The 14,661-nt window shown below is 46.6% G+C and overlaps 1 protein-coding gene across 1 annotated transcript in view; it reads right to left on the reverse strand.

Annotated features, from left to right (window-relative positions):
• The window catches only part of PRKCA (protein kinase C alpha), a 399,124-nt gene extending 385,631 nt beyond the window's left edge, over positions 1–13,493 (reverse strand). Inside the window, exons 1-2 of the mRNA XM_084751384.1 lie at positions 13,029–13,493; positions 9,962–9,993 (exon numbers count right to left, since the gene is read on the reverse strand). Of these exons, the coding sequence (XP_084607510.1) occupies positions 9,962–9,993; positions 13,029–13,201 (205 nt within the window). The 5' untranslated portion in view covers positions 13,202–13,493. The remainder of the gene's footprint in view (positions 1–9,961; positions 9,994–13,028) is intronic.
• Positions 13,494–14,661: the final 1,168 nt, after the last annotated feature.

Consider the following 14,661-nt stretch of genomic DNA (forward strand, 5'->3'; position numbering starts at 1 on the left):
CAGGTGTGAAGAAAACACTGCCACGAAAACCCACACTGTCACTGAATCTGCTCGGTTTCAAGTCCCAGCTCCACCACTCCCTGCTGGCATAAATAAACGGAGGGGGGGGGCTGTTCAACCTCTCTCTGCTCCACAGTCCCTGCTGCAGAGCAGGGGTGGCACTGCCAGCTCACCACAGGGAGAACACGATGGCCACACGTTGTAAGCCCACATCAGCTCAGGAGCAGTGTGCAAACTGCCATTTCTCCCTTGGGAGCTCGGATAAAAGTCTAGGTGAAAACCCATCTTATACTTTAACCTAGAGCCCCAGAGCTCGGTGGTATTTCTTGCAACAGTCTCTGGTTTGGTGCAAACAGTCTGAGTTCAGACTGTAAGTACAAAAGGAATAGCCAATGATAATAAGTAGAAAAAAATCTAACTAAATGAACAGCTAGTTTTTAAAATACTGCTGCCTGTTTTAAATATTTGAATGTTCTGACTCTATATTTTCCCTTATTAATCTGTAGAGCATATCTAGTAAAATTAAATGCATCATAGCCAGACTTAATTTCCGTGGACTTCTAAAGTGACTCTGTAATCAGTCTCTCAGGCTTCCTTAGAGAGAGCCAGCAACAGTGTGTAGGCGGCAGCTTTGTAAAAGCAAGGGCATTTCCTACTTCAATACAATGTATCTTTCACAAGAAGCTACAATACCTGATCTCCTCTGTAACATTTTCCTGAAACATGAACAAGACACAGGAAAAAAAAAAGACACATGAGGAAACAATGTATCCTCACAAAAGACCCACTGCTCACCGAGTCTGTAAGTACCAATAGCCCCGTAAACACTTCTCCCATCTGCTCTAGGACTCGGGAACTGCGACAGGTAACATCTTAAATAATACAGCCTCCCATCCTGGTCTGTTTTGCTATCAGAGCACAAAACTTACACTCGCATACCATGCTTCCTGCTATTATTTCCTCGCCTTAGAATGTCTGCCCCATCATCCCCAGGCAAGGAAATTCCATGCGCTCTCTAAGCCCAAATCTAAAGCTACCACCTAGTATATACAACAGCATGTTCTGCCTTCCCACGTGCCTCCACATCCTTAATTCATTTGGACTAGAATACAATATTATTCTACACACTAGATGTCAATATACACTAATTGTAAAGCCATGACTTGGATGCTCTCATGGAGGCCTCTTGGGCTCCGCACTAAGTTCCTGGTACGAGGCTTATTGTCCTGTGTGCTGACCTGCTGGAATGGTACGGGTGCAACGGTGGCCCATGCATCCCAAGTACATTCCTAATATATTGGCTCTTGATCCCTCAACACCTCCACAATCAAGTGCGGTCAGTGAGTGACAAAAAACATCAAGCAATGGTGACTTGTGAGAGCCAGCATGGGCCACACCTTAAGAACACAACATATGGACCCGGCTTTGAGTCCCAGCTCCACCACTTTCAGACTGTGAACACTGTCAACGTGTCTCCTCTGGTACATCTGTAAAATGGAGGCAACACAGCTCACCTCTTCGGGACTGTTGCGGTCAACTAATGTTCAAATTAATTAAAGCACGTGGAACTGTGCTTAACTGTGAAAACACTACCCGGGAGGAGAGGGGAGAAGGTAGTTGTCATTGTGCCTCAAGCACAAGAAAATCTCAATCGGCAGACCACGTTCAGTAAGCACACACACGCGTGATGTGACACACCATAAGAGTCATGGTTGGCACTGGGGGTGCAACTCAGGGGTGGAAAACTTACAAAAAACACACTGAAAAAGAAAAGTTGGCTGGGGTCAGACCTAAACAGATCTATAAGATAACTTCATGCCCCATGTTCACAGCATTAACGATTTCCCAATTCCTTATTAGAGTTATCTAGACAAGACAGATGGACCTTGTATTTCTTGAAATACCAAAAATAGAAATGTGTAGATATGGGGGGGAGGGGCAGAGACAGTGAGGGAAGGCAGCATGAAAGATGAACTGTCCCTATGCTAATCTTGCTTTGTGGACTTGCTCTTAAATAATTCCAGTTTTGCGGTGACAATTAATCAAGCCATTCTCCTCTGCTCCGTTCTTTACAGGAACCTATTTCCACAAGTCATTTTCCACTTTGTATAATTTAGTAGAGAGGTGGTTTCTTTCTTTTTTCTTTTCTTTTCTTTTCTTTCTTTCTTTCTTTTTTTTTTCTTTAGCAATTTCAACCCAATCTAACTGTTAATTCTGGGTCCCCACCCAGATGCTTATGGCTTAACTTAACTTCTACAGTGAGTTTCACAGTTTGGTAGAAAACAAGAGCTGAAATGAAGGGTTTGCCATGGAAAGTCTGAGAAGGGGAAGGACCGCAGACTAAGCCCGTCTAGTCCCAGAGAAGTGACTCTGTGCTTCTCTTCATGGCATCACTCTTTCCTCGCCTACAAATCCTGGCTCCACAAGCACTGAAAAGAGACAGTTCTCAGTTGGCTGGGAGGAATGTTTCTGCAGAGCTGTTACAGTCTGAACACAGGCCCTGCCTCCCAGCTAGAGACGATCTCAACTCTCCCACTCTGCAGAGGAGATTCTAGGGTACTTTTAGAACAAAATCACATAAAATGGGAAACCCGTGATAGTGTATGGCTCCTAATAAATGTTAGCTTTTTCTTCTTTCTGTCTGGAAAAAAAAAACTTTAAAGCTATTGCAATTCAATTATAGATATTTTATGCCACCGTTCCCATCCCCTCTTTCTCACCTTGAAGCTCAAAAAGCCTTTCAAGTTCAGGACGTTTAAAAATAACAGAATCGATGTGGTTGGGCATGACAATGTGGGGTCAGCTATTAGCAATCTCAAAGTAAAACAGAACATTGAAGTGACGGGGCCAAACGTGCCCTGAAGAGTGGCTTGAATTTCTCATCTTGGATCCAGTATATCTTGCCTTCCTAATACGGCCCAGAAGATGCCCTTGTTTTATTTGTGGCAGCAAGATTTGTTCCTGGTGCCTGCATGCCTTTCATAATAGAGAAGGAATGTAAGTTTCATTCTCGCTGTACTAGTGTCAGCACTATACATAACGCATAGATGCAAACTTTGTTGTGTTTTTTTTTTTCTCTCTCTCTCTGTTCTTGCAAAGCTGCCGAGTCCTCTGAAGGTTGACATGCCTTTGTATAAGAAACCAGCTTTAAAATATATATAAGGACAACACTTAGGCAAAAGTCACTGTCTTCCTGGTTATGATCATCCATATCATCACTGCTCTAATGTTTATATAATCACACACCCAACAAATATTTACAGAGTGTCTCCCGGAGTACCAGACACTGCACTAAACACTGGAGACACACACAAAAAGAAGACTCAGACTTGCACTCTGCCAGCAGAGGAAAGAGTGAGGGGGGGGGATGGTTTAGTGATAAGCTCCCACAATGCACATAAGCATCCAGAATGGCAGGAAGCTTGAGGCAGGCCTGAGCTACCCTGCCACTAAGTCATCTGGTCAACCACAACACATGATGGCCAGAGGACCAGCCTATAGGACCAGCGTTCCTATAGGCAGGAGGAAAGCATCCACTGGAAGGTCTGAAGAAGCGGGGGGAAGAAGGGATTCACCCTTCTGAGAGCTGAACTGCACCCTGTCAGGGCAGCTCAGAAATTAATGCGATTTTGAAAGCTGTCTGACTCTGTAAAGGAAAGCAGATGCAAGACCTGAGGGCCGCTGTGTCTACAAACTTAAATTTGAGCGATAGCATCTGGGACGGCCATCCGAGGGTATGAAATCAAGACACCATAAAATGAAAGAAAGGGAGCCTGCATGTCCAACTCCTCCATAAAAATAAACATCTGTTAGGTCCCCACTGCCTGCGAGGGGAATAAGCACTCCATACACTGCAGTTCTGGCTTCCAGTGGAGGAGGAATGTGTTAATAAAATGACAGAGCACTCTCACTCCCCAAGTAAAAGAGAGCCACTCAGCCATTCACCAGAAATCTCTTAAGAGGGGGCATACAGTGCCAAATGAGACTATCTGGCATCAGTTCTAGCCTGGTATCCCTACCTACAACAAATAGTATGCATCTTTACTGGATGGGGGTGGGAGGCAGTTGAGAAGAGCCTGAGCTGCAGCTGCCATCAGCCCCTAACATCCAAGCATTAGGTATGATTCCTAGTGCGGCCTTGACTTGGACACAATACGTTGTACATTGTTACAAATCCTCCAGAGTTGCCAGTTAACACCAAGAGTTCATTTATAGGGCACTAAGGCGATGCTTTAGTGGGTAAAGCATGTGTCATACAACCAAGAAGACCTGAGTTCAAGTCCCCTGAGCCCAAAGCAGTACAGTGCACCTATGGAATCCTGATGCTCCTGTAGGGAGATGGGAGGTAGAGATAGGAAAATCTCCACTCCTGTAGCTCAGAAGCCGACTGCCTTATCATAGCACAATGGAAGAAAACAAGAGACTCTGTCTCAACAAAGTGGAAGACAAGGACCAGCTTCTGAATTCATTCTCTGATCTCTACACGTATACTATGGTCTGTGCACGCCGCCATTCACAGACAAATGTATACACATAGATGCATATGCACAAAGATGTTTCTGAAAAAGAGTTTATCTACAGTTATCATTTGGGAGTGAGGGACCAGTCTGAAAGGGGGTGTCAAGGTGTGAGCCTCTGCTTTATAGACAAATGATTACAGAAACCTCTGGTGCAACTATGAACCACATGAGCAGCTGGAGCCCACTGCCAGTTTTAGGAGGTTGAGTTTTTGTGCTACCTGTGTGTCCTTAGGCTGGGGTCACAATTTCGTGGTCCTGGGTTTAATTCCAAGCAGCACAAAACAAACAAGCAAACAAAATGAGGCAGTGATCCCAGAGCATAAGAACAAATATTCCATTCAAGTTGGCCAAGCACACAATTCTGCTCAGCCTGGCCCTCAGCCCTTGCCTATCTCCTGGCACCTGGTACCTTCACTACTTGGCAGAGGAGGACAGCTGGACATCCCTTTCCTGCAAGGCTGCCAGCTCAATCCCCACTGCCCCATTTCTGTTTAAAGGTCAGTCTCGGTCTGAGAAAGCAGCTAAGCTGTTAGAGCACTTGCCTAGTGTTGAATGCCCATCACATAAACAAGTACAGTGGTGCATGCCTGGGATGCCAGCACTTGAGAGGCAGCAGCAAGAAGATCAGAAGTTCGAAGTCATCCTCAGTCACATTGCAAGTTCAAGGCCAGCCTGGTCGATATGAGACAGTCTCGAAAAAAAGAGCTAGTCTCTCTCTGGAATCCCTCAGCGTGTATAGCCCAGGGCAGATAAATAACACACACACACCAATCAAACACCAATTTTCACTTTCTTGAGAGAATGTAAAACCCATCCTGGTCAGATATGTTAACAGGGCTACTAAATAAAATGTCACTAGCAAGGTAGAAGAAAAACTGACTTTTATTACCAAAAAGCTGGACCATAGGATATGGTATGTGTGTCCTGGCAAAAGACATCCAAGATTCCTAACTGCCGTAGAGTGGAGAAATGCAGATTTGCTCCCATGGCACCCTGAGAATCCAGGGTTGACCCTGCAGGGTCATGAGCTCCTATTGATTGCAACCCCAGGCAGGACTGACTTCCGATGCTCTCTCAGGGATATATCTCAGCCAAACGGCCTGGGCTGGAAGTTCATTTTAATGTGTGGTATTAAACAAAAGAGAGAGAGTTAAAAAAAGAAAGAAAGAAAGAAAAAGAAAAGGAGGAGAAATTCAGAGGCCAGCTAGATGTAAGAAACTACGTGAGTAACTGCCTGGCACCTCAAATAAGCAGGTCACTTTTTTTCAGAGGCTGCTTCCACCACTGTAACTGGAGATGGGCAGGGCTGTTGCTAACTCTGAGAAGGGGAAAGAAAAAAAGGGACTTGGCTCATTCCCATGCCCAGTAGTGAAAGCAGCAGACTCTGTGAGAGCGTACCAAGGACGGTCCTAGACAACTGCTTTTGGAAGCAGTGGATGCAGGACAGAAATGCTGCCTGGAAACAGACCTCCCTGCCTAACAGACGTTAAATTCCATGCCATCGATGTCTTAGCCATACAAATCTATGCCTTTTTCCTCTTTCTGAGTGGGTGAGGATTGGCTATATCTGCTAATGTTAAGGAAAAGGAGATGAGTGCTGGAGCCATCACGTTAAAAAGTAAAGCAAACAAACAAACAAAAACAGGAAGCAGAAAGTAGTAAGCAAAAATTCAAATGTCAAATGCGAGCCTCGTGGCCAACCTTTAAGAGCTACAAAAGGACAAGACTGTCTTGCTCTCCGAAGGCCTCAAGGAAGCTATTTCATAGCTTCTGGGCCTGCCGTATGCTTCTTTTTTCTTCTTCCTGGGATTTAAGGCTCTTGGTTTCACCATCATCCAGACAGTAAATTCTCACAGCGGATCCTTCTGGGTTGCAGCCCTGGTAATACCACTTTTCAGAGTTGTGCACCCACAATGCACTATAAATAAGAACGGCACAGCATCCACTTTGGGAGAGTGGGAATAACTCAACAAACACTTCTGCGGAAGTTCCCTGTTTCCATTTATGTTAAGTCTTGGGCCAAGGAAATAAAGTTAAGTGTTCCATGTGACGATAGAGTCCTTTCTAAGTGACACAGATTACAAACCCAGCTTTTTAGGGCTAAACTTACTTATTATTTTAGTCTTATACTTCTTATCACTCACTGAGCAAAATTATGACAAAGCTTTATTACCTGTGACACTGATATGTGACTCCTGTTTAGAACATATGCAAAGAGAGAGAGAGAGAGGGAGAGAGAGAGAGAGAGAGAGAGAGAGAGAGAGAGAGAGAGAGAGAGAGGAAAGGAGAGGAAAGACAGAAGGTGGGGGGTTGCCAAGGGAGGAGAACGATACGCTTGCTACAACTCCTTTACCTATTGACCAAAGCAAAACCAATTTGTTTCTGTAGCTACAAAATACTGTCATCAGGTTAGAAAAGCCTAGTGTATAAAAAGCTTCAGGGCCAGGTGTGTCTTTACTCCCAGCACTCAAGAGGCAGAAGCAGGGAGATCTTTGAGACTTTAAAGCCAGCCTGGCCTTACACAGTGAGACCCTTTCTAAATAATAATAATAATAATAATAATAATAATAATAATAATAATAATAATAATAATAATAATAATAATGAAAAGGGCTGCCCAATGATGTCAATGAGGATGAGTTAGGCTCCTGGTAGCAGCCAGAACCAAAGAGAACTAAGTCAGAGAACATTAAGATGGCCAGGTACTCAGAGAAGCACTGATTTTTAAGGAGGCATTAAAAGCAACATAGGTAGGCTAAGTACTGCTTGGGTATTAAAAGCACTGTCCTGGGCAGAGCATCTTTCTTAATTAAGTTACCCCAGTAAGATACCATATGACCACCAGAAGCCAAGCACAGATGAGACATACTACACAAGATGTGGTAGCAGATAGCACGTCTACATACTTTCATCCTTGATAAGGTTACTGTGAGTTAAAAATGTGTGTATGGTGTGTGTGTGTGTGTGTGTGTGTGTGTGTGTGTGTGTGTGTGCGCGCGCGCGCGCCCTAGCGCGCGCACTAGGAAAATTCATTACTTAGAGCAAAAGGTAAATTCTTTAAAGCCAAGAACTGGACATAAAGCATGAATCTCTAATTCGCCTGGTTTGTTTGTAAATCCAGTATTGTTACAAATCTAGTAAAGCAATTCACAGAAGAAATACAGATGGCTACTGCACATTCGGGGTTGGGGGAGGAGAGCATTTGACCTCACTAGTAACCCAGGAGACAGAAGTTAAAATCAAAACCCCTTTCCCCCTCTGACATTAGCAAAGGAAAGGGTGATTTCTATGGCAGCCTCAGCCTCTTTACCTAGAGGCTAAAGGGCAAGTGTGCTTTACATTCATAGTGAACTGTGTGTGCATTGGGGCCCTTTTGGACAGCAACTCTACAGTACTCATTAAAATTTAAAATGCACACATCCACACTTCTAGGTGTCTATTCTAGAAATACCTACCCTGGTTCCTAGGGATGCTCTCTACCCTGGTGTCTATTAGAACTCAGTAACAACTGAGATACCCTGCAGTAGAGAAAAGTGTGACAACCACACACCTGACGTCACTGTGTGGAGTCAGGCAGAGCTGACGCTGGCAGGGACAGCTATTTAGCATACACTGAGAGAAAACAATGCACCTGCACAAATAACATAAAAGGGCAATCTCTTTACAACTAAGTGTGTGCAAACAGGGGCTGAAGGGGTGGTTTTGAAAGACATTATCCCTGGCAGAGGTGGAAAGAGAAAGGAGTGTACTATTTCGCTTTTTAAAAATTGTATGAGCATATTTTAAAAAAAAAAAGAGATCTTGTCAAATGAAGATAGGAAGGTCTGGGGCTATTAATCTGAAAATCTACTGGAAGCTCACCACATGCTGTGCAGGAAATCTCATAGAACTGGTGACCTCGCACCACAGCCATCCTGTGCCTGCTCTCTCTGACCAGTGGGCTGGCAGAGACCGACTCAACTCTAAATCATTTTCATGAGGAAAAAGATAGTTTTAAAACAGCATACCTACGTTCTCCTGGGCAAGTAATAGATGAGGAAATTCAGTAAAAAAATTTTTGTACGTTCCCATAGGCTCTGACCCAAACTGACGCCACAATCAAAATAGTAACAGACTCATCTCATTTGCATCTTTCAACTACCTAAAATCACATTCAAACCTAGACGCAAAGCTACTATAGAGTACAGGCCCCACAACTTTGAGAACCAAAGTCTTTCTTTCATCTCTTACAGAGGCTGATGCAACCTGCTTTCATCTTTATTCCTTGTTTAAAAGGAATATCTGTTCATTTCCAAATGGAGCTCTCAAAATGACTCATTCAATCAGCGTTTTAAGCACGTCATGGAATTAAGAAAGGTAACAGTATTAATGATCATTATGCTATAAAATGCCCCCTCTCTAAAATGTGTATTAGAAACAAGGTCACCAAATGGGAAGTTTACAAAAAGATAATCAACTTAGTAAAATACACCATCACCTGTGAAATAGAAGAGCACACACGGTGCTTTTCTCTGATGCGCTCCTTAGGACGATATTTTCCAGGCTAGAATGTACTTTCCACTCGCCCTAATAATAAACCTATGCCCAGATGGGAAATGTAACCCGAACTAAATAAACATGCTATAGACAATGAGCAGGCAAGGCAGCAGGTGAGCTAGGGAGCCTGAAATGCCTTCACAAGCTATAAAAGTTATTTATCCAACTCAGCAGATAAAGACATAAAAAGTTCAATATTTGACAGCCGCACAATAATGGTGGCTTTGGTTTCAGTGAGCACCATGCCGCTGTAGGCGAGAGAGGAAGAGCAATAGAGCCTGCCACAGGAGAGCATGCATGCAGTATTTACCTAAGCTGGAGGAAAGGCATGCCACATAGGGATCCTAGAGCTGCCCGGCACTCTCATATCACTGACATAATGTCAAAGTGTGCATACTCTGTTCCTGGTGACAATAGGTGATCCACACAATGTTCGTGGAGTGATGTATAGCCTAAAATTAATTGTCTCGAGTACCCAGTGTATGGGGGTGGGGGGTGGGGGGAGGAATGGGGGCCGCCGGGGGAGAGGGAAGTTGAGGAACAAAACAAAGAGAAAGGGGAAAGAACGGGAAAGAAATGCCCCATGAATACAAAGTGATTCCTTTTTTTTTGTTTTTTTTTTCCCTAAACACCCACACAAAGACAGCAGTTTCTGACAGGAATGTTCTCAGCAAAAAATAAAATTACAGGAAGACTTTTGCTTTCCCCCCCCCCCCAATGAGAAAAAGGCAATACCATGTGAGGTTTTTTTTTTCTTTAAAAAAAATCACTTATATTTTGAAAATATTATCTAAATAACATATCTTTCAGATCACAAAGAAATGGTGAGCAGAAGTACAGTTCTGGTGTGCGGTGCGCATTTCTGATTGTACGTGGAAAAGAAGAAGCCCACCAAGGCAGCTTACCTTGGCACTGGAAGCCTTGTTTCCCAAACCCCCTGGAAAACAGAAAACAAGAACAAATATCTTAGCATCCTTTTCATTGAGACCACACTGTAGCAAGTTACACACACACACACACACACACACACACACACACACACACACACATACACACACAGTATTCTACAGAGCTCGCCTGTCATCCCAGCACTAGAGGAGGCTGAGGCAGGCAGACCTCTGTGAGTTCGAGGCTAGCTGGTCTACAAAATGAGTCCAGGACAGCCAAGGCTACACAGAGAGACCCTGTCTTGAAAAACAAACAAACAAACAAACAATTTAAAAGAATACACTTGAAACCCAAGGGCTCGATAAGAAAATGTGCTTAACTATCTAACTAAATGAATGTGTATGTGTTCATCTTTTTAAAATAAATAGGTAAATCTACCTATAAAGGACCACTGAACTATTACGAAGCTTCTATCTAGTCTTTCCCACTTCGTGATTGGTACTTAAATTTCAAAGAACATGACTTCATACTCAAAATTGTTGACTATCATCCTTAAGTAACAAAAGGGAGCTTATGGTTTTAAAATTCAGAGGTGGGGGAGTGGAGATGGTTTAGTTTTATTCCTGAAAACGAAGTAATTTTTTTTCTCCATAAAGAGAACTAAAAAGTAACTTGTTAGAAGTTTGTTTGAAATAGTGCATGTCTAAAAATTGTCAAAGAGCACTACCGTTTACATTTGATTTTGGCTGAAGGAATACCATTCCATGAAACACTGCTGCTATGGCTTGCATTTGAGATTATCCACGGTCTAACTTTCACTGAGAACCAATGGCATTAAAAATATTAATCCCAGCACTTGGGAGGCAGAGGCAGGTGGACCGCTCTGAGTTTGAGGCCAGCCTGGTCTATAGTGAGAGTCTAGGGCAGCCAAGGCTACAGAGAAACCCTGTCTTGGGGGGGAAAAAAGTATATACCATAGAGAATTGACTATGGAGGCAGAGAGCCCTGACGTGGACATTTGACTACAAATGCTGTTCCAACGGAATGAATGGCATCAAAATGTTCTCAGAGGAGGCTCATAAGCTCTTGCTTTGCATCTTAAACTTACAAAGCACTCTACCTTCCTCTTAAAGTCATGCCCCCCCAAAAAAAACCAAACCTAAGTTCAAACCTTTAGCTTTAAAATACAAGTGCTTAAGTACTGAAATAAAATTGCAAATTGAAGACTTATTGAAGCCATAGTGGAGGAAACAGAGAAATTAAATGCACTGCAAGATGATTTTGGTGGGGGATTCCCTGGGCGTCCAACTGGCTGCTTTCAGATTAGGAACTGCTCAGGGTGGGAGGGAAAGGGAACTTTTACTTTCACATCACAGTGAACCTGGTGACCTGGGTACCTCATCGGGTTGCCAGGGGCTGGTCCTCTGGCCAGAGATAGTGGAGACTGATTAGTTAGCTTGGTAATAATGCAAGTCCTTTACTAACGTATCTACGTCCTGTAGAAGTAATCGGCAGCCCGTCCCCCTAGAACAGAATCTCGGGGTTAATGTGGGAGGCTTCAAGCTCTCTCTGCCCTGATGCTAAAGTCTCATCTTAAGTAGCCTCATCTGCAGTGCTTCCGATGCTAACTATGGAAACTGTAAAGTGGCTGTGCTGTTCACCAAGGTGCACTTCTGAATGACTTCTTAAAGGGAAGGGAAAACCAAGCATCCTCCTGACGCCCTGATGGTGGGGTTCCCCTTTTAATTATTTTCTCTGGGTGGCATGGATTCAGCACCATCCTTCCTATATCCACTAGGATATGCCAACATGTCTCATGCCACCTCACTCACTGCTAGGTGTCTAGGCGCACTGTCGCCCCGTGCTGCTCCCCGGGGGGGGGGGGGGGGGGAGCTAAGGAATTCCAGGCATACCCCTTGCTTATAAGGAACTTCTTACTCTAAATACAGATAAAGAAGCGTCAGGGTGTCCTAAAAGAAAACTGAAACTGATATCCAAAGTGGTGGGAGGGGTACTGGGAGCGAGCGCCCTTAGTTCCTAAGCATTAGAATTTGGGGGGAAGAGGGTAGTATTACTGACATTTTGAAAATCTGATGAAAGCTATAATTCTCTCACCAAAACCAAACAAACGAACATAAATCTGCATAAACACAAGTTTCCCTAATTTTGCAGGAAAGATCCCTGAACCCTTCCATCTACCAAGCCCCTCAGTAACCACCGCTGGGCGTTCACTGGAAATTACCTGAGCGCTGACACCTTGTAGCCATTACAGTATTTTTCTTAAATAAACCCTCTGTCCTCATCAACAGGGTTACAGGTCTAATCTCCTGTTGACAGGGACTATTTTAAATGACTCCCTCTGCCCTCTGCCATTTGCCTGCTGGGTTAGCCCTCCTCCCCCACAGCAAGCTTTCAACAGTTTGCTGTCTCTCATCTCTCTCCCTCCCCATCCTCCCCCCACCCCCCGCCACCCTCTGGGCTCACCCAGAAAAGTCAAAGTCTCCGGTGCCCAGTAGACACAGCCTACAGTAGGCAGGGACCCAAGGTTCCAGCGGAGTCCCAGCCCGACGCGAGGCACAAACACTCCCCGGAACGCGCCCAGCCTGGCTCGCCAGCAACTTGGAGCTGCGCTCAGCGGCTCCCTGCTACTCCGGGGCGTGTTTCTCGCGCGTCTCGGGGCCACTCTGCCACCAGCGTTCTCTTTTCCCTGTCCCTTTTCTCTCACCCGGCCGGCCGCACTGGCCACTCCGCTTGGCTACCGGGAAGACCCATGCGCCCCAGGAGAGGCGAGAGGATCCCTGATCCGAGTCACCCCGTGCCGAGCCAAGCGTCCCTTCAGGACAGGGCTTGCGTGGCAGCGCCCGGCCACTTCTCAGGGAGTGTCCCGCGTGGGTGCGCGCCTGTCACTCCAGGCGAGAGTTCGGACGCGGGCCAGGCACTCTAAGTTCTCGGAGGAGTCCTGTGCGTGAGAGTGTGGAAGCGCCTGGGCTTGGAGACTTCCCCGAGCCCCAGTCCCCGAAACCAAGAGACCTGAGCCTCGGACAAGGTGGCTCCTGGGTCCCCTAGGTTGTCGCGCGCACCTACCAGATGAAGTCGGTGCAGTGGCTGCAGAAGGTGGGTTGCTTGAAGAAGCGGGCGATGAATTTGTGGTCCTTCACTTCGTGCACGTTCTTCTGCCTCAGCGCCCCTTTGCGAGCGAAGCGGTTGGCCACGTCCTGAGACGCCGTGGAGTCGTTGGCCGGGTAAACGTCAGCCATGGTCCCCCCCAACCACCTCTTGCCTCCGCCGGGGAGCAGCAGCCGGGGAGGGCCGGGGTGGGCGGGGGCGGCGGCCGAGGTGGCTGTGCTGAGATGCGGTGGTGGCGGCGGTGGCCGAGGAGAGCCTGGCCGGCGCTGCGTTGCTCGGAGCTGGGAGCCGAGCTGCTCTCACTGGCTCTCTCGGGCTCTCTGGCTCGCTGGCTGGCCCCACGCTCACTGACAGCCCGGCGCCTGGCGCTCGCGCTTCCTACTCGCGGCAGCAAGAGGCGGCCCGGAGCGGCGCCGCCCACCGCGCATGCCCGGAGAGCTGGAGTGTGTATGTGTGCACGCGCGCGCGGGCTGGAGTAGGAGCGCGCGGGACGGAGGCGCGCCCCGGGCGAGCCTCGGGCCTCTGCGCTGCGCTGAGAACGCTGCGCTGAGTGGGATAGGCGTGCTGGGGGGGGGGGGGGGGGGGGGCCTGTGAGCCTGGAGAACAGCAGAGGGCGGCGGTCCGGGAGAGGCCCTGGAGATGCCCAGCCCAGGAAGAAGCCGGGAGGGGCGGGTCCTTTGCCGCCTGCTTCTTTTCCTCCCTTTTCCTCTGCTTCCTCCTCCCTCCTTTTTCTCCTCCTCTCCTTCCGCTGGTCGTGCAGGGCCTCCTCCTTTCCCTACCTTCCTCCTCCTACTCCCGCTTCCCTGCACGCGCTTTCCTCTTTCTCGGATGGAAGTTGTGCCCCCAGAGGAACCTGGCACGGGGCCTCCCAGTGCCACCCTTCTTAGAAAGGTCCACAGGTACCTTCTCCGGCTACCTGGACTTACTGGCATTTCTCGGGCTCGCTGGCGTTTTACCAGCCTCTACTGGTTTAACCTCTCACTTGACTAAAATATCATTCTAGCCGTTTATGCCACCAAAATGCCCAAGCCGTAACCCTCACTCTGTATAAAGTAGGTAAAAGGGATCGGTTTTGAATAACTGATCTTGTGTGCTCTCTTACCTACATTCGATCTTTGACCTGCAGTTCGCCTGCTTATTATATAGATTTGCATGACGGTCGTGACGGTCGTAATCACCGATAAGAGACCAGAGTTCTTGTCCTTGTTTGTGATCTCATTATGCATTGGCTATCAGAGCTGTGGTGCTGGTGATGTCCAGAACCTTAATTTAGAAATCATTTCGCATCCTAAGCTAATTGCTGAGATACCGGCAGGTGTAGAGTTCAGCCAGAACATTTGTAAATTACCAAGTAAAACTGCATGTGAAAGAGTAGCGGGAATAGATATAAATGCAAAGGGCGCTCACGGGGCTGGGCAGCCAGAGCGGCTGCTGAATATGTATTAGATCTGCCCGGAGGATTCTCAACCTGGGCCAGAAACAACTGTCTCCAGCAAGATGTTCATTGTCCCAATCTGCTCAGGCTGGCCTCAAACTTGAGCAATCCTCCTGTCAGCTCCCGAGTGCTGGGATTGCAGGCATGGACCATGAT

Source organism: Acomys minous (assembly GCF_964271855.1).
Source record: "Acomys minous genome assembly, chromosome: 12".
Taxonomy (NCBI): Eukaryota; Metazoa; Chordata; class Mammalia; order Rodentia; family Muridae; genus Acomys; species Acomys minous.